At 37.6% G+C, this 25,000-nt stretch overlaps 2 protein-coding genes across 2 annotated transcripts in view; both read right to left on the reverse strand.

Annotated features, from left to right (window-relative positions):
• Window positions 1–836, reverse strand: part of LOC137988677 (tyrosine kinase receptor Cad96Ca-like) — a 45,472-nt gene extending 44,636 nt beyond the window's left edge. Inside the window, exons 1-2 of the mRNA XM_068834655.1 lie at window positions 510–836; window positions 1–16 (exon numbers count right to left, since the gene is read on the reverse strand). The exon at window positions 1–16 is cut by the window's left edge and continues 178 nt beyond it. The gene's annotated coding sequence lies outside the window, so the exon portion shown is untranslated. The remainder of the gene's footprint in view (window positions 17–509) is intronic.
• Window positions 837–850: 14 nt separating this feature from the next.
• Window positions 851–25,000, reverse strand: part of LOC137988719 (hemicentin-1-like) — a 37,221-nt gene continuing 13,071 nt past the window's right edge. The window contains exons 3-17 of the mRNA XM_068834691.1: window positions 22,884–23,057; window positions 21,883–22,155; window positions 20,527–20,838; window positions 19,738–20,007; window positions 18,740–19,018; window positions 16,670–16,921; window positions 14,335–14,586; window positions 6,186–6,458; window positions 5,464–5,736; window positions 4,507–4,779; window positions 3,835–4,107; window positions 3,247–3,270; window positions 2,708–2,980; window positions 2,155–2,178; window positions 851–1,373 (exon numbers count right to left, since the gene is read on the reverse strand). Coding sequence (XP_068690792.1) covers window positions 1,240–1,373; window positions 2,155–2,178; window positions 2,708–2,980; window positions 3,247–3,270; window positions 3,835–4,107; window positions 4,507–4,779; window positions 5,464–5,736; window positions 6,186–6,458; window positions 14,335–14,586; window positions 16,670–16,921; window positions 18,740–19,018; window positions 19,738–20,007; window positions 20,527–20,838; window positions 21,883–22,155; window positions 22,884–23,057 — 3,359 coding nt within the window. The 3' untranslated portion in view covers window positions 851–1,239. The remainder of the gene's footprint in view (window positions 1,374–2,154; window positions 2,179–2,707; window positions 2,981–3,246; window positions 3,271–3,834; window positions 4,108–4,506; window positions 4,780–5,463; window positions 5,737–6,185; window positions 6,459–14,334; window positions 14,587–16,669; window positions 16,922–18,739; window positions 19,019–19,737; window positions 20,008–20,526; window positions 20,839–21,882; window positions 22,156–22,883; window positions 23,058–25,000) is intronic.

The following is a 25,000-nucleotide window of genomic DNA, read 5'->3' on the forward strand; positions in this document are numbered from 1 at the left end:
TTCAAAACCTGTTGATCTTAAATCCAGAAATTCATTTTTTTTTTCATATATTATTCAATGGTGGGGGTGACTGTTCGTCACTAAATTATGGCATGAAATTAAAGTCTTACACACTCTGTCAAAGACGTGAAACTTACTCCTCTGAGATAACAACAACGGAAGGTTAGACAAACAAATAAGACCTTGACTTGACCAGTGAGTACTGGTACTGAGTACCTATACTTATCCACATACCCTAAATTTGCATTATTTGAATTACTTTTTTTAAATATTAAGGTGCTTAAAAGTTCAGAGAGAACACAAACAAAAAAGATGACAAGATTTCACTTTTTTTAATGTTATGATATGAAACCTCATAAGAAGTCTTGGCTAGTAAAGGCTATCATGTGACCACGGATGTTAAAGTAAACATCCTTTAAAGGCATTTTGTCGCAAATTGGGTAACAACAACTAGGGGCAACATAATTCAGCCTAACTCGTGTATTTGGCTTCTAAAAGATTCGACTTACCTAGCTCTGGCTTCTCAGCAAAGCAATGAATACAATAGCATGTGAAAAAAGGGATAGATTTGGTAAGATTCACTATTATGCATATGTGTAGATCGATTGGCAGCAATGATTAAAGCCAGGCTCCCAATATTATTATATTCATCCTACTTTTATGTTTTAATAATTAGCCACAATGTTAGTGCCAAAAACAATAGCCACATGTAACTTTAAGCATAGCATTTTGTTCCTCGTGAACAGCCTGTTCTTATTCTGATATGAGTCTCCATAGATTGTTCTCACATAGATTGGACCATAGATTGGTCGTAATTGTCAGGGTAACTGATAACATTAATAATGCCTCACACTAACATCTAGAGAAAACAAAGGCTTTTATGATGGGGTTTTGCTGTGTTCGATTGCTTATCATGTATCGTAGCATCGGAGTGCTCTTAAAGTGGCGTCCCTGTAACCTTCAGTTTGGTCGCAATCCGAGTTAGTAAGATTGGAAGTTCATAAGTTCGAGTCCTGTTTGGAGCACTTGGATCTTTTTTTTTTTTTTGTATCAGTAACCCTGAGTCACTGGCAAGTAGATCTCTCACCCACGAACGAAACAGAATGTACGTGTACATCATCTGTAAGTACATGACTATTGCTTTATGGAGTACATTCTCCAGAAACATGGCGTATTGTATCTTCATAGTTCTGTTGCTTTTTATAACAGCATTTCTTTTTGTATGACGTTTTAAACTCCTTAAGAATTAAGAATAAAAATGTATGTATGCAGGCTTTTACATTTACTTGTGCGTCGTTTGCAAAGGTACCAGGCGATGAATGCTGTTACTGCAACAGCAGATACTGGGCTGACAATATAGTACCACTCAAAAGCTGTAAACATGAAAGTTCTTGATTTCAAGTTATGGTAAAACAAAAGGAGTAAATTGACATGGTAAGGAAATTCAAAAAAAAATGTTATCCAATTTTCCATGAGATGGAACATCCTACTGCCTTAGGAGGGTAACTCCAAAGTAGACAACAATCTCCATAATATCGAGACTGCCGCAGTATGCTGTGCCCCTTATGTATGTAGGTCTAAGTCTAACAGTAACACAAAAGTAATTTTTAAACTGTTATCTCGACTCTTTATTGACATAAATTCAAACAGACATTGGTGGTTTGCAAGAGGGAGATGGAGAGAGAGAGGGGGGAGACAGGGAGGGAAAGATATTTGTGTGATAATAGCTTTTGTAGGTACACCATTTAAGAGCGAATTAAAATCAACACCTCTAAATTACCCAATCATGAGAGTCTGTCAAGTTTGGAGGTAAAGAGAGAATGATAACTGAACATTCTTGTAAAAGGGCAGGGGCATCCAAGGAGCCATTTTTTTCAAAATTCTCAAAATACATCATAGCCTTCAGTAATGTGGGTGGGAAAGAAGCGAAGGGCACATTGACTACAAATAGTCCTCAGAACAAGAGCGCGAGCACACTGAACATAATTCGCCAGCACAACACAAATATTTTTCCATGCAACTTCCCAAACATTTTTTTTTGAGCTGCCTGATACACAATACACACCTCCGGAAAACCTCCGTTGGGTGCCATTGAAAGGGGACAGAGGAGTAGAGAACTTCAAAATATAAGAGGAAACATACATGTCAACCTACCTGCTTGTACATGTACTTGCAAAGCTATAGTGTAAAGAATTAAGAAAAAAAATAAAGGATAATTTTTACTGAAAGAAGAGATTTCACAGACACAATTTTGCTTGTAGAATTTTACATCCGCTTTCACTTGTTAAATTTTAAATTGAAATCACCGTAAGTTATTGATTAGTGTTGATCTTACAGTTGTTGTGCCAGTATGGGAGTCTATATGTAGCTTACACTGCCTTTCCCCTGTCTAAGAATCAATGTTTAACCCCTTTCAATCACAAAACAGCTGCCAATCAAGCCATGGAGAAGTAAAGGACTGAAAGAAAGCTTCACGAACATAATGCATATTCACATTATGGTTGCTTTTGTTAAACTCCCTTCTTCACTTTTGAAAACTGTTGACAGTCTCGTTTATCTGCAGAGTGCGTAATTATTGATCTTCAACAGAGACTTACCCATCAACTGTTGACTGTGAATACAAAGTCCACCGTCGAGTGGTTTTTTTTTTATGTAAAAATTATCAAACTGGACTCTCTAGATCAATATCAACTTCCATATTACATACCTCTAACTTCTACATCAACAGACGAGGATGCAGTGCCTCCTGCATTCTTGGCTTCGCAAATATATTCACCACTGTCAGAAACCTTGACACTCTCGATAATGAGGATGCTCATGTCCTCAGTCCTGGTAATGTTAGCCATTTTACCCCTAGAATCAGTTTTTATTTTCCATCTTATTTGTGATGTTGGGTTTTTGGTCTTGCAAGTCAGAATAAGCTTGTCACCTTCCAGTTTCCTTTGGTAAGACTCTCCAGAGGTCAAGACAGGCGGCTGTTCTGAAGATCAAATACAACATAATGCATGCTTTGATTTAAAGTGTGTTGTTACATCTCGAACTGGTCGCGATGCGATGCGAGCACACTGAAAATAATTCGCTAGCACAACACAAATATTTTTCCATGCAACTTCCCAAACATTTTTTTTTTTTGAGATGGCTGATACACAATACACACCTCCGGAAAACCTCCGTTGGGTGCCATTGAAAGGGGACAGAGGAGTAGAGAATTTCAAAATATAAGAGGAAATATACATGTCAACCTACCTGCTTGTACATATACTTGCAAAGCTATAGTGTAAAGAATTGAGAAAAAAAACAAAGGATAATTTTTACTGAAAGAAGAGATTTCACAGACACAACTTTGCTTGTAGAATTTTACATCCGCTTTCACTTGTTAAATTTTAAATTGAAATCACCGTAAGTTATTGATTAGTGCTGATCTCACAGTTGTTGTGCCAGTATGGGAGTCTATATGTAGCCTACAAAAATTTGGTAGCCTACAAAAATTTGGTAGCCTACACTGCCTTCCCCCTGTCTAAGAATCAATGTTTAACCCCTTTCAATCACAAAACAGCTGCCAATCAAGCCATGGAGAAGTAAAGGACTGAAAGAAAGCTTCACGAACATAACGCATATTCACATTATGGTTGCTTTTGTTAAACTCCCTTCTTCACTTTTGAAAACTGTTGACAGCCTCGTTTATCTGCAGAGTGCGTAATTATTGATCTTCAACAGAGCCTTACCCATCGACTGTTGACTGTGAATACAAAGTCCACCGTCGAGTGATTTTTTACTATGTAAAAATTATCAAACTAGACTCTCTAGATCAATATCAACTTCCATATTACATACCTCTAACTTCTACATCAACAGACGAGTATGCAGTGCCTGCTGCATTCTTGGCTTCGCAAATATATTCACCACTGTCAGAAACATTGACATACTCTATAATGAGGATGCTCCTGTCCCCATTCTTAGTAATAGTAGCTTTTTCACCCCCAAAATCAGTGTTTATTGTCCATCTTATTTGTGATGTTGGGTCCTCGGTCTTGCAAGTCAGAGTAAGCTTGTCACCTTCCAGTTTCCTTTGGTAAGGCTCTCCAGAGATCACGACAGTTGGCTTTTCTGAAGATGAAATAAAACATAATGCATGCTTTGATTTATAGTGTGTTGTTACATCTCGAACTGGTCATATGTTGCAATTGATGAAAAACTGTATTCACCTTTTTCTTGTAGCAGTTGAACGATCTTATGTAGCCGAGATTTCAGTCGGCTATGCAACAGTTTATATTTATGCCTGTGTCAACAACTTCTACATTTTTGGTTGAAGTAAAGCCAAAAAATAAACAAGACTTTTTTATAGCTTATAAAACATGATTGCACAAATACTTTATTGTAAGAGCATGATAAATCATACAGAAGTCATTTTGGTTGTTTATTAAAAAAAAAGTCCATGGGCTCGAAACTAATGTGTCAGCCTGGATTTCTTCAAAACGCTTTTTACAACCTGTAATCGATACAAACCTAACACATGAAGAGTAGACGTGGAATGTTCTTCACCGGCCTTGTTTGTAGCCTTACACTGATACCTTCCCTCCATCCATTTTGTAATATTTGGTAACTGGAGTAGAGACCCCTCCGAAGTATTCATAATGACAGCAGTTGGGGGAAGCTCTCCCTCATCAAATTTCCAAGATAATTTTGGAAGTGGCACTCCTTTGGCTTTGCAACTGATGTTGGTTGTTTTTCCTTTAGGAACTGTTTGGTTTCTTGGATAGACATCAACCACAGGATAGACTATTTTAAGAGAAGTAAATCTAGGTTATATATATTATTATTATTGTCTTTGCGGTTGCGACGCTGTAATATGTGCCGTCAAAGCTTTGCTCTTGCGAGGAAGTAGGATACAAGGCGTTTGTAAATATTTTTCAGCATTGGCTGATCGTGTATTAAACTCCATAATTTCATCAAATGTTTAAGATATTTTACTGCTGGATAATAAGTTGTGACAATGCGGGTATTATTCTCTCGTGAGTCTTTCTTGTTTTTTTCTCAATGCCCATTGCCTTCCCGAAAAATTTACTTCAGACAATGTACCATCTATTTGATTTTTAGGACAGCGGCTAAACTCTTCCATCTCTTTCAAACACGTGTTTATAGCTGTTAGCGAATTCGGCGGCCGAAAAAAAAATCATCTGAAACGTGACACTTTCGGTTCAATTTTCCCCACCCCACCCAGGCAAGGGCCAAATTCCCCACCTCCAGGGAGGCCTTACCCGTCAAATTCCCCACTTCCAGGACACAGGTAATAGTCAAATGACCGGGGTTTGCCCGGGGGATCGGGGAATGTGAAAGTTTCGATTTGATCAGCGCATTATTATACATTTCGCAAGTAACTTTCATTGGGTTTCCCTGTCTCGTGTAATGTAGAAATTTTCAAACTGGACTCTCTAAATCAATATCAACTTCAATATTACGTACCTCTTACTTCGACATTAACTGACGAGGATGCAAAGCCTGCTGCATTGTTGGCGTCGCACATATATTCACCACTGTCAGAAACCTTGACTCTCTCTATAATGAGGATGCTCCTGTCTCCATTCTTAATAATGTTAGCCATTTTACCCCTAGAAACAGTTTTTATTGTCCATCTTATTTCCGATGTTGGGTCTCTGGCCAGGCAAGTCAGATTAAGTTTGTCACCTTCCATTCTTGTTTGGCAGGACTCTCCAGAGATCACGACAGTCGGCTTTTCTGTAGATCAAATGCAATGTTATGCATGCTTTGATTTATAGTATGTTGTTACATCTCGAACATAAACGCCAGATCAATACTGTGATTAATTCTGTTGCAATAACATTGAGGGAAGACTGCATTCACCTATTTGTTGTAGCAATTGAACCATTTTATATAACCAAGATTCTAGTCGACCACAGAAAGCTCTTAAATATGCGTTTAAAAGTTTGCGTGCATCAACGCCTTCTACATTTTTGGTCGTAGTAAGGGAAAAAAATTAAAAGACGACGAATTAAAGCTCATAAAACGTGAAAATTCAATAGCCAACTAGTTCCGAACAGCATACATAATTGCATCAAAACCACCATTTTCATGGATTCAAACTACCATTATAAAGAAAGTCAGAAAGTCACTTTGATTGTTTATGAAAAAAAAAATGCTTTTCACAACTTGTGATCGATACAAACCTAACACATGAAGAGTAGACGTGGAATGTTCTTCACCGGCCTTGTTTGTAGCCTTACACTTATACGTTCCCTCCATCCTTTTTGTAGTATTTGGCAACTGGAGTAGAGACCCCTCCGAAGTATTCATAATGACAGCAGTTGGGGGAAGCTCTCCCTCATCAAATTTCCAAGATAATTTTGGAAGTGGATCTCCTTTGGCTTTGCAACTGATGTTAGTTGTTTTTCCCTCAGGAACTGTTTGGTTTCTTGGATAGACATCAACCACAGGATAGACTATTTTAAGACAAGTAAATCTAAGTTATTGAATACGAAAAACCACTGAGATGATACTTTGATATGTAAAATGATCTCCTTACAAATCCACATGTAGTTAGCATAATTCACTACAAGGGTGCATTGAGATGGAAGAATTGGCTGTTGATTATGAATACAAAGAGCAGAGTGAGCTTTTATCATGTCATTCATATCCACCCAGCTCGAGTTAACTCAAGTTTTCAGGTTCCCTACTGGGAAAAAAAAACTGCTTTGACTTCCACAAGTTAAAGTAAGTAAAGTGTCAACAATAGTAACACCTGTTTCTTTTCTTGGAGGTTCCTGTGCATATCTAGGCGGTTACTTGGCTTGGCCAAAGACTTGTCGATTTACAGTAAAACCAGTTGTTCATTTGAGCGCCACTTTGCAATTTTGTGACGCAATGTTGGTGTTTTGATTGGTAGTTTGCTCCGAGGAAGTTGCAAGTTCAAATGTCAACTTGCTGCCAGCTCTTTACGTTCCCATGCAGAGTCAGGTATTTGTACCTGTTCAAAACAACTTTGATCTCCATTTATGACAATATAAATTTACGGCATAATAACTAATTCTTAAATGACAATTCCACAATATATCGCTTTCGTAATTGTTTGCAAACCTAGAATTACCCCATTTTCTGGGAAAACGGTTCGACCTGGAACAAAGCTCACAATTCAGGACTGTAAGGGGAATGAAACATCAATTCAACAATAGTTAATAGATGTAGGCTGGTTATGAAACTCGACAAGTTTCTTTGTTTCATGTTTTTGTTCCCTTTTTTGCCCTTGACCTTGCACAAAACCCGACAAAAACACGCTTTTTTCGGCAGGATAACCAATCAAAAGCTTCGACTAATTTATTCGAAATTAACTTGCGAACCAAAAACAAAAGATTGTGCAGGGTCACGGTCGGTTCAACATCTAATTGCGACTGTATTTTTTCTGGTTTTCAAATTCCCAGGGTTTCATAACCAGTCCCAAGATTAACTATGATTCAACTACACGATTTCTTAGCATTAAGAGCAAATGGTTTTCCTCGAAAACTCCGTGGTGAAAGTCCGTACAACAACATCTCCCTTCACCGCTACTGGATTCCACGCGTAAACTTTCTTCGGAGAAATTAATCATTTCAAATCCATTTGACGTGCCTTCCAAAAAATTAAAGTAATCAATTCCAAACCAACTATGGCGAAGGTTCACAATATAATAACAGTTCGAGGCATACCATTGGACTTCAACTGTGCATACGTTGGCAAACTTAAACCCTCAACTTGCTCGGAGAAAAGTGCCAATCAAAAACGCAACATTGCGTGACAATATTGCAAAGTGGCGAGCACCGGTTTTACTGTAATTTAACTGTTAACCGCAGGAGACCGAGGAAAATACGATGGGTCTTGAGGCTATCTCTCCATGGACACATGATTGTATAGACCATGACAAGTCTATTAGTAAGGGTCTCTGTAGTGGGCTTTAGGACATGTAAACAGTACATAATCTGATTCAAGCCATTAGTTTAATGCGGAAAGGAAAAAGGAAAGGAAGTTTATTTAAGTGTCAAATCGTTCTAGCGCTGGAGCACTAATTGGGGACACTGTAAACTGAAACCAACAATTAACGCAAATCGAGTCAAATGTTTCTGCTTTGTTCTCAGATAATGTGTGTAGTCTGCGAACACCGGCGTGAAAAAACAAAAATTCTTGAATAGGACACATACGCTGTGGATTTCATTGTTAACATGTCTGTGAACTCTAAATGGCACTGTCAAAAGGTGTACACGTTGCCGGTAAACTCCGTTCTCAGATTAAATCCGCTTTAACTTAAGGCTAAATTAGTGATCCTCATTTCACCGAGGTTGAAAGCGCAATCAGATGAATTGAAGAATTTTTTTTTTTTTTTTTTGCAGTAAGGGAAAAATTAAGGGCAGGTTAGGATTAGTTTTGGTTATTATACATGAATATCAAATGACTTATTATGCAACCGTAAATAATGAAAAGAACTGTATTAGATTGAGAATGTTCGCCATTGTAGTGTAGTAGTGAAGACGCAGGACTATGGATCTGGAAGGTCCGAGTTCGCGGAGTTCCGGTAAGTGCATAGTACAGTTCTTTGTTCTCTTACTATGCGGCAATGTTGAGACTGAATGGGTAAGTGTATGAATACAGAAACCGATAAGATGATACGAAACATTAAGAAGATGAGGTGAGATCTAAGTAAGACAGAGCTTAAGTGAAGGTATAGGTGTTTTCAACTTTTTATAGGGGGTTGATTAGGTAGAGTGTGTATTCAACCTAGATTAAAATGAGGGTCAGCAATTTAACCTAAATGAAACGGATTCACCCTAAGAACGGATTTTACCTGAAACATAGATGCTACCGTTCGTTAACTTGTGTCATAGTTAATAGAGGGGAATGGTTTGGAAGCTCGGAAAACATCAAAGGAGCAAACAAAGATGCCAAGGTTTAGGTTGGAAAGTCCACGACCGTGCACAATCTTTTGTTTTGCGCTCATACACTATGCATGAATTACGTAACCAACACGTTTCTATTGGTTAGTACCTCAGTACGGAGTAAACAACTATTGTATTTTGTGCACGGTCAAGGCCAAAAAGGAGAACAAAAACCTACAACTAAGAAATTTGTCGGGTTTCCTAACCATTCCCCTCTATTAACCATGCTTGTGTGCGAATAGACTACAACAATAACGTGAATCAACCACACCTAAATTGGTTACCATTTCGTTGAATTTTTGTCAATCCTCTTCGTTTTTTATAGTCTCTATTGAATTTGGTTTAGACACTTGGGAAGCCGTTTTAAAATTAATGCTTACCATAAAACAAAACTATCGTGGAACTCACCAATTAATATGAAAATAGGGCTTTAACCCAAACGCAGCTATAGTTAAGAATGTCCACGCCAAATTCTGAGCTGGGTTTCACCAACAAAAACAATTGTATTTTTGTTGCTTTACGCGCTCGAGGTATTTTTCATTATTTGTCATTATGTGTGGCTGCCGAACCACCTGGATATTCAGAAGTGCTGCTGTGGACTAGATTGATTGTCAGGTTTTTAACGATTAACACGAATGGTTTGGAATTGGTGTAATATAATTTCGTTTAGGGACAGTTCATTCAGTGGCTAGAGAAGAGGACGTGAGCCTTTTAGGTAGTTTTGTACTGGTCATCTCTTTTACAGATGTAGTGGCCCTTAAAAGAGGCGTTTATGTTACGCGATTGGTCGTTGGTCGTAAGCTGTAGGTCGTAAGAAAATCCGTCAAGAAACAGAACTTATTGTAATTTTAGAGTGCGTTCGACTGACACTTGTTCTACTGCGATTAAATTATGGCATTCAAATGCATGAATTGCCTCGTTCCGGAGTATTTATCTGATTAGTTTATTAATTAATGAAGCGCTCATTTATATCAACCGTACAACTACAAACTCACAGCTGTTAAATATTTCTTTACTTAGAACTACAAATAGCCAAAGAACCATTTATTATAGAGCAGTATCTCTTTGAAACGCTATACCGCAGAATATTAAGTTCAGTCGATCGTTAGCTCAATTTAAAATTATGATGAGAAAAGAAACTCCTAATTGACAGCAAGCTGAATTTATAAGATTACAGATTGCAGATTATGCGCCGATCAAATCGAAACTTCAACATCCCCTCCCCCTTCCAGCCCGGGCAAACCCTGCGCATTTGACGGGATGGGGAATTTGACCTTTGTCCCTGTGGGGTGGGGGAAATGTGTCAGGTTTCAAATGATTTTTTTCGGGCACCGCAGTCACTAACAGCTTTAAACACGTGTTTAGACGAGATGGAAGAGTTTAAAGGAATGCATATAGCATTTGTGAGCGATTGGCTTGCAAAAAAATGTCTTCAAAAGTTGTCTTCAAAGTTGTCATACTCTAGAGTGAATAAAATATGGTACGTTTTTCCACCTCATTTTCATTGTAAAAGTTTTATGTTCTGAGGTAATCAACCGGCACTGAACAATTTATAATACATTCAGTCGTGAACGCTCCAGGCTCTGTTGTTGATAAGAATACAGTACTCTCGTTAAACAACCTTCGCCGTGTTTTGGAGTTAGAGAAGCTTACACTTGCTTCTTGTAATTTCTCGACTTGATTAATTTTTAGGAAGATTACGACATTTTAACTTATAAGACATGTTTTGATGTCCCGAACATCGTCGTTGAAAAACCGTTAGGACTATATAACAACTAGGCCAAACATGCATAACTGATTATGATTAAGTGACAAAAATAGATTACATATTCGAGTGAGATACAAAACGTTAGAAAGAATATAAAGTCTAAAGCGTAAGTGTCAGGTTAACGTCAGGATAAATTGATGGGGGAGGGGGGGGGAAGGGAATGTTGAAGTTTCTAATTGATCAGCGCTCACACCTTATTCCAAAATGGCCTCGCTTTCAAACGTAAAATTCAAAAGAATATTTAACCTTGAACGAGGTCGTAAGGGCTAATTTGCATGGAAACAAAAGAACACTAAAATGGCGGCCATTTTGGAATAAGGTGTATTACAGCTGCCTTAAATACCCAGCTATTAAATAGTTTAATCATCAGTTTGTATTTTATTTAGATGTCTGAAATCTTAACTTTTACTTATGTAGTACTTATTTTATTCTGTGTTGTATTATTTTTATCTTGTTATATGTTTCACTGCAAAGCCCTACAGGGACGTAAAATAAACGTAATTATATGAATATGTATAAAACCCACGAATTTGGTTGAGGATGTTGTCTTAATTCCGGAAGGGGGGGGGGGGGTTAGCTTTTACGGCTGACGGTTAAATAATTTGTCTTTTCTCGGCCAACGGAGATCATGGTTAGCTTATGTGAAAAACAAGGCAACGTCCTGTCTGTTAGTTACTAATAGGCTTCAGTAGACATATAACTGCATAGTTTAAATCATTGATTATCACAAGGTGGCTAATGAGTTTGTGTTGTTCACTCGTCAAACTTTGCTGAGGCCTTGGCTTGTCTTCCAGACCTTGTCTTCTGCTTCGTCAACTCCAACGCCTTCATCTGAGTCACTTACGTGTTCTTCAGAGAATAGAGGAAGTAGGCGTAAGAAAAAAAAAAAGGGATATTGCTGTCTGATACGAATGTAATAGGCACCCCTCTGACCTCTGTCATCTCTACTTGGGTTCCCGTTGTCCTGGGAAAGACAGGTAACGCTGTGTTGGCCTGGTCATTGCACACTGCTGGTCGTTTTGCATACACGGCTGGTGGTAAAGCTCCTGCCTTATCCTTTGATGTTTCACTTCGTACGATCCTTTCCCTCACTGAGCGGTAGCTGTCTAGCCAATCCCGTATTGCATCTTCGTCATTTTTTGGAAGCGTGGGGCATAAAATTTAAATCAACGGGCAACATACCAGTTTGGGGTACCAGGTAATATGATAATGGATGGGTATTGTGTTTTGCGGCCCATTTACTAACTCTTTTGAGAGACTCTTTTGCTACCATGATTAAGTCTTGGGCGTATTGAAGGGAGCGTTGAACGTCTCATGTTTAAAATGGGATACGTCATGTAGATTCTCTACTTGTGTTGTTTGTGTTGTCTTGTGTTGTTAGCAGTTTTTTATATCGATGTTTTCTTTGTAATCTGCATGAAAGTGTGCTAAATTTTTAACAAGGCTGTCTATCCCATTCAACAGAAGTCAGATCGATGTTTGGGTCTTTTGTGAGACCAAGAAACCTATACCGAAGCTTTTCGCTTGATCTTTAAAGCCCAGAAAGTCGATGATGTTCTTGATAGACTCACTCATCATGGGTTAAACGAATATATCTTTAAGGCGAACTTTACACCGCTCTATGGGCTTTTCTTCTCCCGTGCGATACAAACTCGCAATTTCTTTTACAGCACTCATATTTCAGAAAGATATGAGCGACATAAAACTGCTAAAAACATGCATCGAGCAAAGCTAATCGATTCCAGACAGTCTGGACAATTTTCTGGTCAGCCTTGTTCCCAGGATCTCTCTTCTTCCCTTTCCTTGGAGCGAGAGAGTCCGGGAGAGAGAAAAGCAAGAAGAGATACCTTGGGAACGGACAGCACAACCCATCCTTCACCACGAATTTTTCTGATATACACAATTGCTAATTTGCTCTGAATGGACCATTCCTGAGTCGCTATTTGTCTCGGTTTCAAAGTGAGTCTTGGTGCTCAACTATTGAAACGGAAATCAGTCTCATTTACATAAGAATACGCAACTCATTTCCATTCGAATTGTTGTGCACTGGGACACGATTTGAAAGTGAGGCATGCAGTAACTCGGAAATGGGTCATTGACTATTATCATTAATTTAGAAGACTGAGTGCTTGATATCATTATGGGAAATGAGTTATTTGAAAAGACAACCCAAGTGTACCAAGTGTACTCGAATCTGGGAATGTTGATTAATTTAACCCGTCACCTACCACTTGACCACCACACCGCTATTTGCTCAGGGACAATATTTCAAACACTATTAATTTTATAATGCTGTATTATCACTCGGCAACAAGCAATAAAAATACTGCAAAAGGTCGGTTTCTAAACCTCACGACAAAGATAAACATTTTAAAATCAAAGCTGACGCCTAATTAATCTATCTTAGGCCTAATTACTCTTCAGTAATAATATGATATGGGAGACTTAGGTAAATCTTTTGTTTGTTTGTTTTTTTTAAAGAGAGCCGTGTCTTGATCTTCAGTGGTGAAGTGGTTCCTATAGAGTTGAAACGCCCGGTTCAAAACCTATCCACGGGTATGATTTTTATCTTCCTTATTTTCTATGCTACCACACGTCCTAGAACACAGTGTTAACGATAATATTCAATTCAGAGCCAATACGCAATTATGTATATCAGATAAATTCAAGGTGGAGGACATGTTTGATAGCAAGGGAGTTAAAACGGTATGGAGTGCTCGGAAGTCTCTTAAGACTAAGTATTTCAAAATACCACCTATCCCACTTTTAAAAATTTAAATGAAATCACGCTAAATGCTCTTAATTTTTATCACGGCTAAGGATTATTATTTGGTCATTTTCACGCTTAACGGTTAACATTTTTCGATTTTCCACGGCTCACGCTTAACCCCATTGAGACCCTCTTTCAAGGCTGGCGAGGTCATGTGTCGAAAGCTCACATTGCAGTAAATCTTGCAATCCAGATGTACTTGTTTTACCTTGCTCTGCTGAGTTATATTTATACTCCATTGTTATAATTCCTCGGGCTCCTACTCCCGCAAAATAAATACAAAAACAGACAAACAAACAAACAAAACCATGAAGCAAGATCACGTCACGTCACAGTTCACGGAGAAGTAAACACCAGACTCTCATTTCACGGATAAGTATTCTCAAAAATCACGGCTTATGTTAATTGACAAAATCACATTTTATGAGGAAAAAATGTCATCTCACATTTCACTGAAAATAGAAAAGGCAATTCACGGTTCACGAAAATTTCCATTAATGCAATACGAAGGGGTATGGCAAGTTGTAATGGCTTGTGGACTTCATCCAGTTTAATTTCTTGATCTCTTGGTTCGAATTGAGACCAAAATGGCAAGATTATGCAATCGCTCTTAGTTAAAGTATGCTTCCAGTGACTCTACAGAGTCGAAGTTACTTTATATGCTCCAGCCCTGTTATAACATCGTTTGTAAGATCGTAATAATTAATTTAATGTACGACTGTATGCTATTCTTGTTGTTGCTCAATCGATGACATTTCATGTAAAGTAGATTGATCTGATTACATGTGTTACAATTCAAGACCATTTTAATTTGTTACAGTTAAATATTCAAATAGTCACACAGTTTCTTTGGGTGCCTTGTGATTTAGCTGACTTACCTACTACGTCAATCCAAATGTTGCCCTTTATATTTCCTGCCCTGTTCATTGCAAGACATCCATATTGGCCAGCATCTTTGAAAGTCATATTAGTGATGACAAAAGTGTTGTTATTGGACAATTGCGTTCCATTGTCAGTCCAGGTCACGTTTGGTTCTGGGTCTCCTCTCTCAATACATTTTAATTGTAATGTAGAGTGCAACAACACGGGCATAGAGTCTTTCTTAAGAGAAGCATCCAGCTTAGGAGGAGCTAGCGAAAAAGATAAATATAAACATCACATTTGCTCAATCGTCAAGTGATATATATGTGTTCAACTTGCACAATTTAAGAAGTATCACCATGCAGGTGAGATGATATGTTTTGGATAGGTATACAGTACAATTTTAAGTAGAAATTTAAATAGAGAATTTTAAAAATCACATAAAAATTACTATAGTAAGTAAAATCGAAATATCACACGAATCTTCAGAACATCAATCAATTGATTTTATTTGCCAAAGTGCACACTTTTTTTAGATTTTAGGAACTAAGAACGTTCTTTAAATTCTAGAGTAAACAGGTTCTTGTTTAAAGGGGGTCTAACTGAGTAATTTTAAACTAACAGGTTTTCAAAATAGGTTTTTAATTGCGAGGTTTTACTGTATTACACTATTGTTTCCAAGTGTTTGAAAGGATTGAGTTAACTTTTTTTACTTATTCATTTTAAAGAAATGGGGATCTTTGGTGACCGAAGTGTTTCAACTTTGTTATGTTAACGTTACAATCAACGTATGAAATGCACCGTGTCAGAAACAAATTGGCCTCAAAGGTTGAAAAGACTAACCCTAACCAACTTGCTGTTGGGTACGAAGACCAAAGAAGCATTAGGTGACAAATTCTTAGATTAATGGGGCAGTCCAGTGGTTTGGTGTGTTAGGCACAAATTTTCAGTGATAACTAATTATGTAATGCTTTCTCAATTTGAATTTCTGGTTTCTTGGCTGAATGGTTGAAACTAATATGGGCATGAATAAATCAGTCAATCCTTTCTGATGTTAATAATTTAGCATTTATGCGAATTCACAACACTTCATGACAAAACGAATACGAAAATGTAACAGTTTTAATGCTAAAAGTGTTACTACCCTAGCCCTAAGAAGAATACCAAAACTTGTAAGGAAAGACATGACTATGGTAAGATAATAAGTGACATTCATTTCCAGCTTACTGAATGAGGAGCTTAAGCAACCCTTAAGACCGCACCTTGGGTCCCTTGATGCGTTTTTCGCACTGTTTGCAATTTGTGTATTTTTAAGTCATTTGCATTGTGAAGTCATTATTTTCATTATTGCCTGTAGCCCCAGAGTGTAAAATAGTCGTCAGTGTTTCTTTCTTTGTCCTTAAAGCGTCCCAGTGATTTAAAAAAAATCACTTCTTTTTTCTTCAGATTTTGAAACTGTGTTTGCTTAACACCTGACTGGCAAAATGTTGAGATTTGATTTTTATCCAAAGGCCGTTTACTTTTAGTGTAAGCTTTGGATTTCACGGTCAGCCGTTGCTCACGTTCAAAACTGACCGATTGGACCTCACAGGGCTGGATCCAGGAAAACTTGACGTCAAGGGCTCACTAGCGTAAGATGTCAACGTGTGAATGCAGCCTATTATATTGCCTTAACGGCAATTTATTTTCAGATTTTTGTCTTGCTTAAAATTGCGTTAAGTATGGCTTAATTCACAGAAACCCTCCATGATGTGGCCATCGAGAAGAGTTCGGGCATAATTTCCACGTTGCCGTTAAAATCCGTTCTCAAGTTGAATCTGTTTTTACTAACAAATTGAAGGTTACATTGGTGGTCCTCATTTTACCTAGGTTGAATATGCACTTTTTGGAATCTAAATTAAGCCTAAGGAAAAATTAGGGTCAGGCTAGGATTAGTTTTAGATATTATAGATGCCCCCTTCTAGATGGATATCAATTGACTTATGATTTAGAAGAAAATAATGAGAAGTACTGTGTTGGGTCGACCATGTTTGTCGTTGAAGTGTAGTGATGAAGACAAAGGAAAACCGATAAAGTGCATAGTTACTCTTACTATGCTGTAATGTTGAGACTGAAGGGATAAGTGTATGAATACAGAAAATGCAGGGGCGGATCTTGGGGGAGGGTGCGCAGGGGGTATGCAACAGGCTAGTCGCTAGGCCTCTGAACGCGACCCATGTATGACCACGGAGCAATGGTGTCAATGTCATCTCTGTCCAGCTTGACTTTCAAGTCTACGTTCTAATCTCGACCGTTCATGAAATAATATTTGTGTCTACCATGAAAACTGTGATGCAGTACGTTCATTCTTACCATCAACGATGATATCAATGCTATCGTTTGCAGAGCCTCCTTCGTTCTTTCCTACACAGGTGTAGGTGCCTTCTCCTTCTTCTGTTATGTATCTTTTAACCAGTCTTGCTTTCTCTTCTGCTAACGGAATTTTATCTTTAAGCCAGCTTATTTGGGGCTTTGGCAAACCATCGACGACAGTACAAGTCAAAGTAACATTGTCTCCTTCAAGTGCATAATGGGTTGTTCCCGGTAACAGGACATTTGGTGGAACTTAAAATAAAAGAGAAAGGCTTGTTAAGATAATAAGATCTTGCTTGAACTGCAGCAGTTCATAATTATTTTGTTTTCAGAACTTCCCAGAAAAAAAGAGGGCAAATGCTTGTCTTCTGTTCCCTCACTTTTTTTCTGCCAAAAACAAAATATCTACACTAGCAGCAGTTAAAGTGAAAATGAATTGAACACGGTTTTGTAAAACACTGTCATACTTTTATTTTTGGTCCTAGAAGGCGAGGAGGATTATGTTGAAGACCCTAGCTATTATGTAAAATTAATGTATATTTTGCATAGCTTTTCTGTAATTAATGTCTCCACTATGTTGTTTTTTTGCCATTGTTTTGCCTAATGTAAGTCATTTGAGTGATTTTATTTATCTACATCTGTCAGTGATATTAATGTATGTTAATTTACTCCAAACGTAATTATTACTAATAATTTGGTATCAATGAGCTTAATAGTTATAAGACATTTATAACGTTCTATCTCGTCTTTATCTACAGTTATCAGACACGCACACATTCTCTGTTCCAGGGTTGTTTTGGTGTTGCTAGGACCCTCTCAACAGACGTTCTTCTGGCATAAACCAGTGGAGGTATATGGAGGTGATCTCTATATCATCAGATACGTGCAAGTTATAGTCTCGTATTGTTTGCCCTCTGTTTGAGCTATTCTGACTCACTTTAGAATAGACATGTTCATCCTCTCCACTTTGCCATTTGCTTGGGGGCATAATATATTGGCGTTGTCTTCCTGTGCTCTACGCCACAAGCGAGGTCCTCCCAGGGGGAGTGCTTGTTTCCATGTTCCCTTTAAAATTTGCTTTTCTTCTCTTGTTCCCGAAATTACTTTTAAACTTGTTCCCAGCTTTTTTATCCCTAAACTTGTTCCCTGAGATATTTTTTTTATTGCTCCCTTGTTCCCCAATTTAAATTTGCCATGTTCCGTTGTTGGGAGGGTCTCACAAGCTTTTTGTACTTTTATAATACACACTGCAGTCTTTTGTCAGTGGTCAGATATGGTAAACCAGGCGTATGAAGAGTTTCTCCAAACTGATTTCTTTTTTTTTTTTTGGAATTCATTAAGATTGATATGTTTTAACTCCGGCATAGAGTTAAGTGAAAGTGGCAAAGAAAGCCTGAAGAAATTGAAAAGGACTGATTTTTAATATACCGAAATTGGTACCCCAACTACGCATAGTTTACTGCTAACCGGTCTGTACTTCTTGCACTGATCAGAATTTAAGGTTCAGTTCCTTAGGCATTGGTCTAGTTCAACAACCTCTTAATCATCTGCTGAAACTTCTTCATTTACCGTGGTGTCGTCCCACATGGAGTGGCAGGCACAGCTTCAAATCAGACAAATCTGAGCTGAAGTTATGTAAAATGCTAGGTGCTTTTAGCGAAATAAATCTCAGCGCGTCATAAAGATCGTGATGCTGTGTGCCTCAATGTCTACCTCCAAATGATGGTAACCCTACTTTAAACCAAGTATGCTAACTACAATACGTTCATTAGACCTCTGGAGTACTTTGTCAACTGTTGCTGTGAGGTGCCCTTGTCTAATGACTGAGCTTCCTTCGTCCTTTGAATGTCTAGGAATTTGACAGATTCGTGGCTGCACTAGCATGGAGTGGTAAGTCGTCATTTGTTAATAATTATTTGCCCATTATTCAAGGAATGGCGTTGATCTAAACTTGGGTTATCTTACTCATTGCCTTTTTTCTGGTTTTCCAAATTTGTGCTAGCTTTTGGGAACTGGAATTTATCTTTTTTGTTTACGAATGCAACCTTGATAATTTCCACCTTTACCCACCTATGACAGAAACGCTGATATCTTGGAAATAAACGGTGATTCTCTCACTTCCTTTGGTTTGTTTTATAGAACATTTGTAAGCTCCATTATCTTCCCGCCCAACTGTATCGATCTGCAAACTGCCATCTGACAACTGTGTGAATCTGTCATCCTCTAAGAGTAGGCTATTGTTTTTGCTCCATTCAAATTGAGGACGAGGATTTCCTTCTGCAGTACAACTTATTTTTCCAGGTTTGCCATATATAAGTTTTTGTTGTGGTCTTTTGTTTTTAAATTGGGCTAAAGAAGAAAAAAAAGTGATGGATAAATCTCCTGCAGTGCTAACACATGATAATGATAATGATAGAGAGAATATATGAAAATTTAGTATATTGTAACACCTTACTGCGGTTGTGTAGATTATCACAGTTATGATGCAACTTGGTCAATTGCAAAAGAAGCCTGTAACAGTCCACTCTTAAACAGGACTCAAACGCATGAAATATTTCATACATCCACCCTCATTCATGCTTCCACATATTTCGGGTTACAATTGGAACTTACAAGCGACCAGCTCCCAGTTGGCCTTATAGGGCAGATGGTAGTAAGAGCAAGTGGGATTCAAGTCCTGTTGAATTTTTCAGGCTTCTTTTGCAACTGATCTAGTTGCTTCATAACTGCAACAATTACTTTCACGGAGAGACTGACAATCTTATCTAATGATGATAACTGACTGATAGAATTCTTGTAAAAAACATATGTTATTGCTGGTAATGTGCATGTTGATGAAGGTGAAAATTAAGATGATGAGGATAAGGACCGTTTCAATCGTCGAACTTTACATGTGTCCAATCTAATGCAAATGAGCGAAAACAATAGATTTTTAATATTTGTATTAGATTCGGCACATGGAAAGTTCGACGTTTGAAACGGGCCTAAGGATAAACTCGCATTATGTTGCTGTCGTTGAAGATGATTTATAGCATAGCGGTGGCTTTCTAAACATTTTAAAAACTCACCATTGACGTAAACTGTGTAGAATCGAGTGTAACCTACTCCTCGACACTCATATGTCCCGCCATCATGCAGCTGAACATTTTTTATTGTCAAAGTTACACCATTGACCTCAATTCTCCCTTCTGACTTGATTTCTCTTATAGTGGTGCCAATTTCATACCATTTAACCATCTCACGCTCATTCTTATTCTCCTTCTTTAAGGAACATTTCACGGTGTCAGTGCTACCAAGATTAGAACTGATGCTTTTCCGTTCCAGAACTTCCACGTTGTCTAGAACAAAATCGTTATATTGAAAAACTTACTTTCCCAAATTTCTTATCAGTGTTTGCAAATCTTTCGCAGTAAATATATTTTTCAATTTAAAGGTTCTTGTATTTTAATCTATTTTCAATCACATTTTATTCTTCTAGAACTGTTACCTATATTCATTTCATTTTTTCCATTATACAGTGTTCAATTTTGGGTAGTAATGGTGAACTCGAAAGCTACTTTGCTACTATGACCAGTACACGCATATCTGGATAATTGTTTTTTTTTTAAAGATGATTTCCATTGTTGATTTAAAGAAAATGTGCAAATAAAAATGTTATTGTTGTTGTTCGAAATAGAGTTAGAATGAGATTGAAGTTTGTTTGGAATTGACATTACAAAATATTTAGTTTTCCCCACAAATGTTAAACAATATACTAATGAGCGAGATCAAGTTAAAAAATTGTCTCTAGTCGCAACCCTTCGTTTGTCATCAGGAATAGATTAAATACACGGTCATGGTGAAAAGTGACTACTTACTTGGTACACACAAGGCCTGAGCTCCAATGTCTTCTGGACACTTGTGCTCTCCATCTAATCGATTACATTGGGCTAAAACGGATTCCTGTCCAGTACAAGCTATATCTGACATCACAACGGGTATGTTTTTTTCAGTGGTATTCATTCCCGTCATGAATTCGGCCAGGACACCTCTAAAGCCAAGTTGTTTACAAACAACTTTGACATCATTGATATCCCATTTATTGCGGCAGATCTTGCCCCATCTTCTGCGGAAAAAAACTTCTACTCTTCCACCATACTCAACTTTCGCCCCAATAAGGCGCACAGGAACTGAAAGAATGACACACCAATTAAAGCAATGCTTGGTTCTAATTGTCCTCCACGTTTCTTTTTTCAACAAACCATTGTTTTCTGTTCATTGTCCATTCCTCAATATCTCTAGTTTATCTCAGTTTGCCTAAAACTTTGAACTGGATACGCGATGCTAAAAGCATTAATTTGATAATGTAGCAATGATAATGTTTTAACAGGTAGCCCACTCATTGAGACTGTTCCAGTTGGGCCTTCATTTCTTAAAAGTAGAGTAGCGGTTTCAGAGTCATCAGTCACAAAGACCGTGACCTTTGCTGGACTTAAATAAGTCCTGCTCTGAAGCACAGCTAAGTGAGAAATTTTTCTCGTTTAGCCCAACTGCACCTCAGTGGCTATGCTTCCAATTAGTGCCTTGCCTTCTTACCAGCAGTGAGTCATTTGCTATACTGCAAGCTACAGTTTATTATAACCTAACAAATAGTCTGCACGGTTTTCAAAGCTATAAACAGTGATCATGCACTTAGGAGTATTAAAGAGCTAATCGCACATAGAAATAGTTATTATGACCTAAGAGGAAGCGACATTTTAAAGCTGCCAAAGGCCAACACTACAACCTATGGTTTAAGATCGTGGAGGTTCACGGCATCAAAATTATGGAACGCAATACCTGACTCTTTTAGAACTATTCGTTCTTTTAAGGTTTTTAAAAACAGTATTAGAAAATTAGCTTTGTCAGGTTTGATACAATCGTAAATTTACATCTTGTAACTATTAATTAGTCTTAGCTTAATTTTATTTTATGAATAAGTTATATCTAGTCCTGTGAATAGATTTCAATTTTAAATTTTAAACATATCTTTTTAGCTACTTGTTGAAGTTTAGTTTATTATTTTCTGTGTTATACCTATAAACTAGCTGGTGATCTTTTTTCACAAAAGTTAAGCGTATATTACAATAAAACTTGACTTGACTTGACTTGATAGGGGTTTTAGTTGACTTGCTGTGTTAAAACTATGCGATGGTATGGATAAAACAGATTTTCTTTGAATTCATACATTGTACCTGGACATCCGATTTTTTTATTAATGAGCCCACAACTTTGAGTGATTGATGAACAGGAATGAGAAGTGATGTTCACCAAGCTTGTATTTCCTCTTTTCCAATTGCCTGTAAAATTGTCATTATTGTAGTCAGAGTAGCCATTTACATGGCAGGCAAGAATTCTTTCACTATTATTCCAATGTGCGGTACAAAGCGCTTTCCAGGTGTTGTTCTTGTGAATTTGCATCAGTCCAGTAGATGGATTGCCCTCTGCTTGAAAACGTACTGGAAATTCTAATAAAAGAAATTGCTGCGCTAGTGAATAACTACCAATTCTGCCGTTTTTAGCTGGGTTGTAATTGACTAATATTACATGTAGTTATGTTGACCCTGGTAAATTAATGGAGATATGATGACAACTCCTTGTATCCCTTTTTGGCAGGCAGCGTTGAGTGGCCATCTATTTCTCATAACTAATAGGATAAGTGCAAAAGGTATGAGGATGGCCTAACTTTCTTCTTTAGATCAACTGGAAAAATCAAATGTGTGTATAAAAATTTGCTAAGGCCAGGATGCTAGACAGTTCCAGGAGCCCTTGACTAGGAGCCTACAGCTCCAATACTAGGTCTATGTAACGGCATTTTCACAGATCAAGCTATTTTTACACGTGTTCTCAAATACGATTTGGCTTGCACGAGTGCCAATCCTCATTCCCATGTGGATTAAGTTCTCATGCAAGACTTGTGATTGGCTGGAAAGGTCCGGTTTCGGGGAAAATCATACTATAAATAACTTGGTCTGTAAAAACGCCGTTTCATAGATGCAATGAAGTTGTAAGCTCCTAGTCATAGGTTCCTGACAGTTTAGAAAAATTTTGTTTGAAGACACCCCCCAAAAAGGGACACAGAGAGTATGAACATTCTGTAAATTACAAAAGGACAAGTAAGAGGGTATTGACCGGTATTTCAGGAGCTGCTTAGCAATCAATTCAAACTCAAACAGCGTTGATTTTGGTAATTTACCTTGCTGACAACTTGACGTGTTTGTGCACCCTCTCATAACTGTAGTAGATCCCTTGCATGGTATCCCACCAAACTGTGGCTTTGGATTCACGCATTCCCTCGTCCGCATCTGCATGCCGTTAATGTCCCTTGTACAAAGACTCCAGTGGTTCCAATCACTCCAGCCACCATCAACTAATTTCAAGAAACACTTGTTAGCACAGGGTAAGTCCTGCCCTTTTTAACGAAAGACAAACAATATCATATAAACTGTTGTTCTTTGGAAATCAAAGCTCAATTAGAAATAAAATGCAAATCGCCGTGATACATTGTGAAAAAACGCATTTTTATGAACTTATTGTTTCGTATGCTACAACATACATTTTCAAAAGTAATCGTTATGATTTTTAAAATTATTCACTTAAAACAAATTTCAGTAGGTTTGGGACCGAGACCAAGAGAATCGATCTTAGTAAAAAGATGACAGCAGTTACTCATAAATAAAGTAACAGCTTAATATTACAGTGGTTATCCGTTTTTCCTGATGCGAGGACTTCATTGCAGTCCCAGCAAATAGCCTTGAAAATGACCTTGGAGTTGTGAGATCGCTTCAAGCGATCTTTGTATGGCAAGAAAGATTTGATGCAGCGAGTGTTCTGAAAAACAAGATTTTTTTTTTTTAAATTTTAATATTTGAGGTTGAAATCCTCGCATCAGGAAAAACTGATTACAACTGTAAAATTAAAGAAACATTGTTTATTAAGGAACTTAATCCAGCTGTTAATGCTAACCTCAGCAGGCTAGCGATAAGTCGTTTACTTTATAAATAGCCAACTGCTATTTTTAGATTCTTGCTTAGATCGTTTTTCTTAGTCTCGGTCCCAGACCTTCAGAAATGTTTGTATATATAATTTTCAAAATCATTATTGTCACTATTTAAAAAGGAAGGTTGTAACACACAAAACGTGAAGTTTATAAAAACATTGTTACTTGACAATGTTTATCAAGAGGCTACTACACTTTATTCGTAGGAATTTAAGCAGATTTCCTTAAACGTCCACAGTATTCGTAGGATTATTACTCATGCGCAGTAAGTGCATGAGGTATAAAATGCCCTCCGTTTCTTGTTTTCCGTGTCATATTACCGCATGGAAATTTATGCTTGCATACATTTACATACATGACTGTAACTTTACGTGGGGCGAGGGATAGGGGATTATTCAAAACAATTAATAGCTGCTGAAAAATGTATTGTTGAGTCAGAAAAATTAATAGAAAGACTTGAAGAGAAGTATTAGAGTCTTAAAATGTATGTATGCTTGGAATATCACTCCATTTTGCATGACAAAATAAACAGTATATGTTTGAAGAAATCAAACATCCCTCTCATGTTTTAATCCCTTAAGTAGACTTGCCACGATTCCACCTCACGAGAATCGCGTGTAGGACGATAGCATGTACACTGAAATTTTGGCCCGCATTAGCAGATAGTCGATACAAAATGTTAACTGTTTTGGATCTCTTGTCACTTTTTCTATCTGATAAGATAAATCAAAAAAGATCAGTGGATACAACCTGTTATAATTGCTGATATTAAGCTGGGTTCCTGTGTTGTAATCTGCCTTTCGATGTGCATAAGACATTAAAGCACTGAATATTCGTACTTTACTGTCACTGTCGTACTCTAATTCTGGCTGAAAAAGGCCGTTACCGTACTCTAATCGACAGGTCAAAAGATCTAGACTGGCTCCTCAATCTAATCCAAACGTGTCCATTTTGTATGGAGTTGTTTCAACATGTCTGGATCCATTTGCATCACAGTAGCTTTTTTTAAGGTATACAAAACATGTTTAACATTGTCAAAGCTGCTGAATATCTGGAAAAAACCGCTTGTTCTAGTAGGAACCGAAACCTCGTACACCTCTCTCAGGTATTTCCACTATGATACCTTCATGAATCAGCTTACAAAACTAGAATAGATCTGTAAGAGCGATCTGTGCTCATAATTTTAAAAGGAAGAGGGGTTAAAACAGATATAAAAACGTTAACAAACTGCGACCTTCTTCGGAGAAATGTACTCAGCAAGTTACGGAATGCCAATATATAGAAGAAGATGTCATTGTTCGTTGCCCTTAAGG

The sequence above is a fragment of the Montipora foliosa genome, unplaced genomic scaffold (genome assembly GCF_036669935.1).
Source record: "Montipora foliosa isolate CH-2021 unplaced genomic scaffold, ASM3666993v2 scaffold_425, whole genome shotgun sequence".
NCBI lineage: Eukaryota > Metazoa > Cnidaria > Anthozoa > Scleractinia > Acroporidae > Montipora > Montipora foliosa.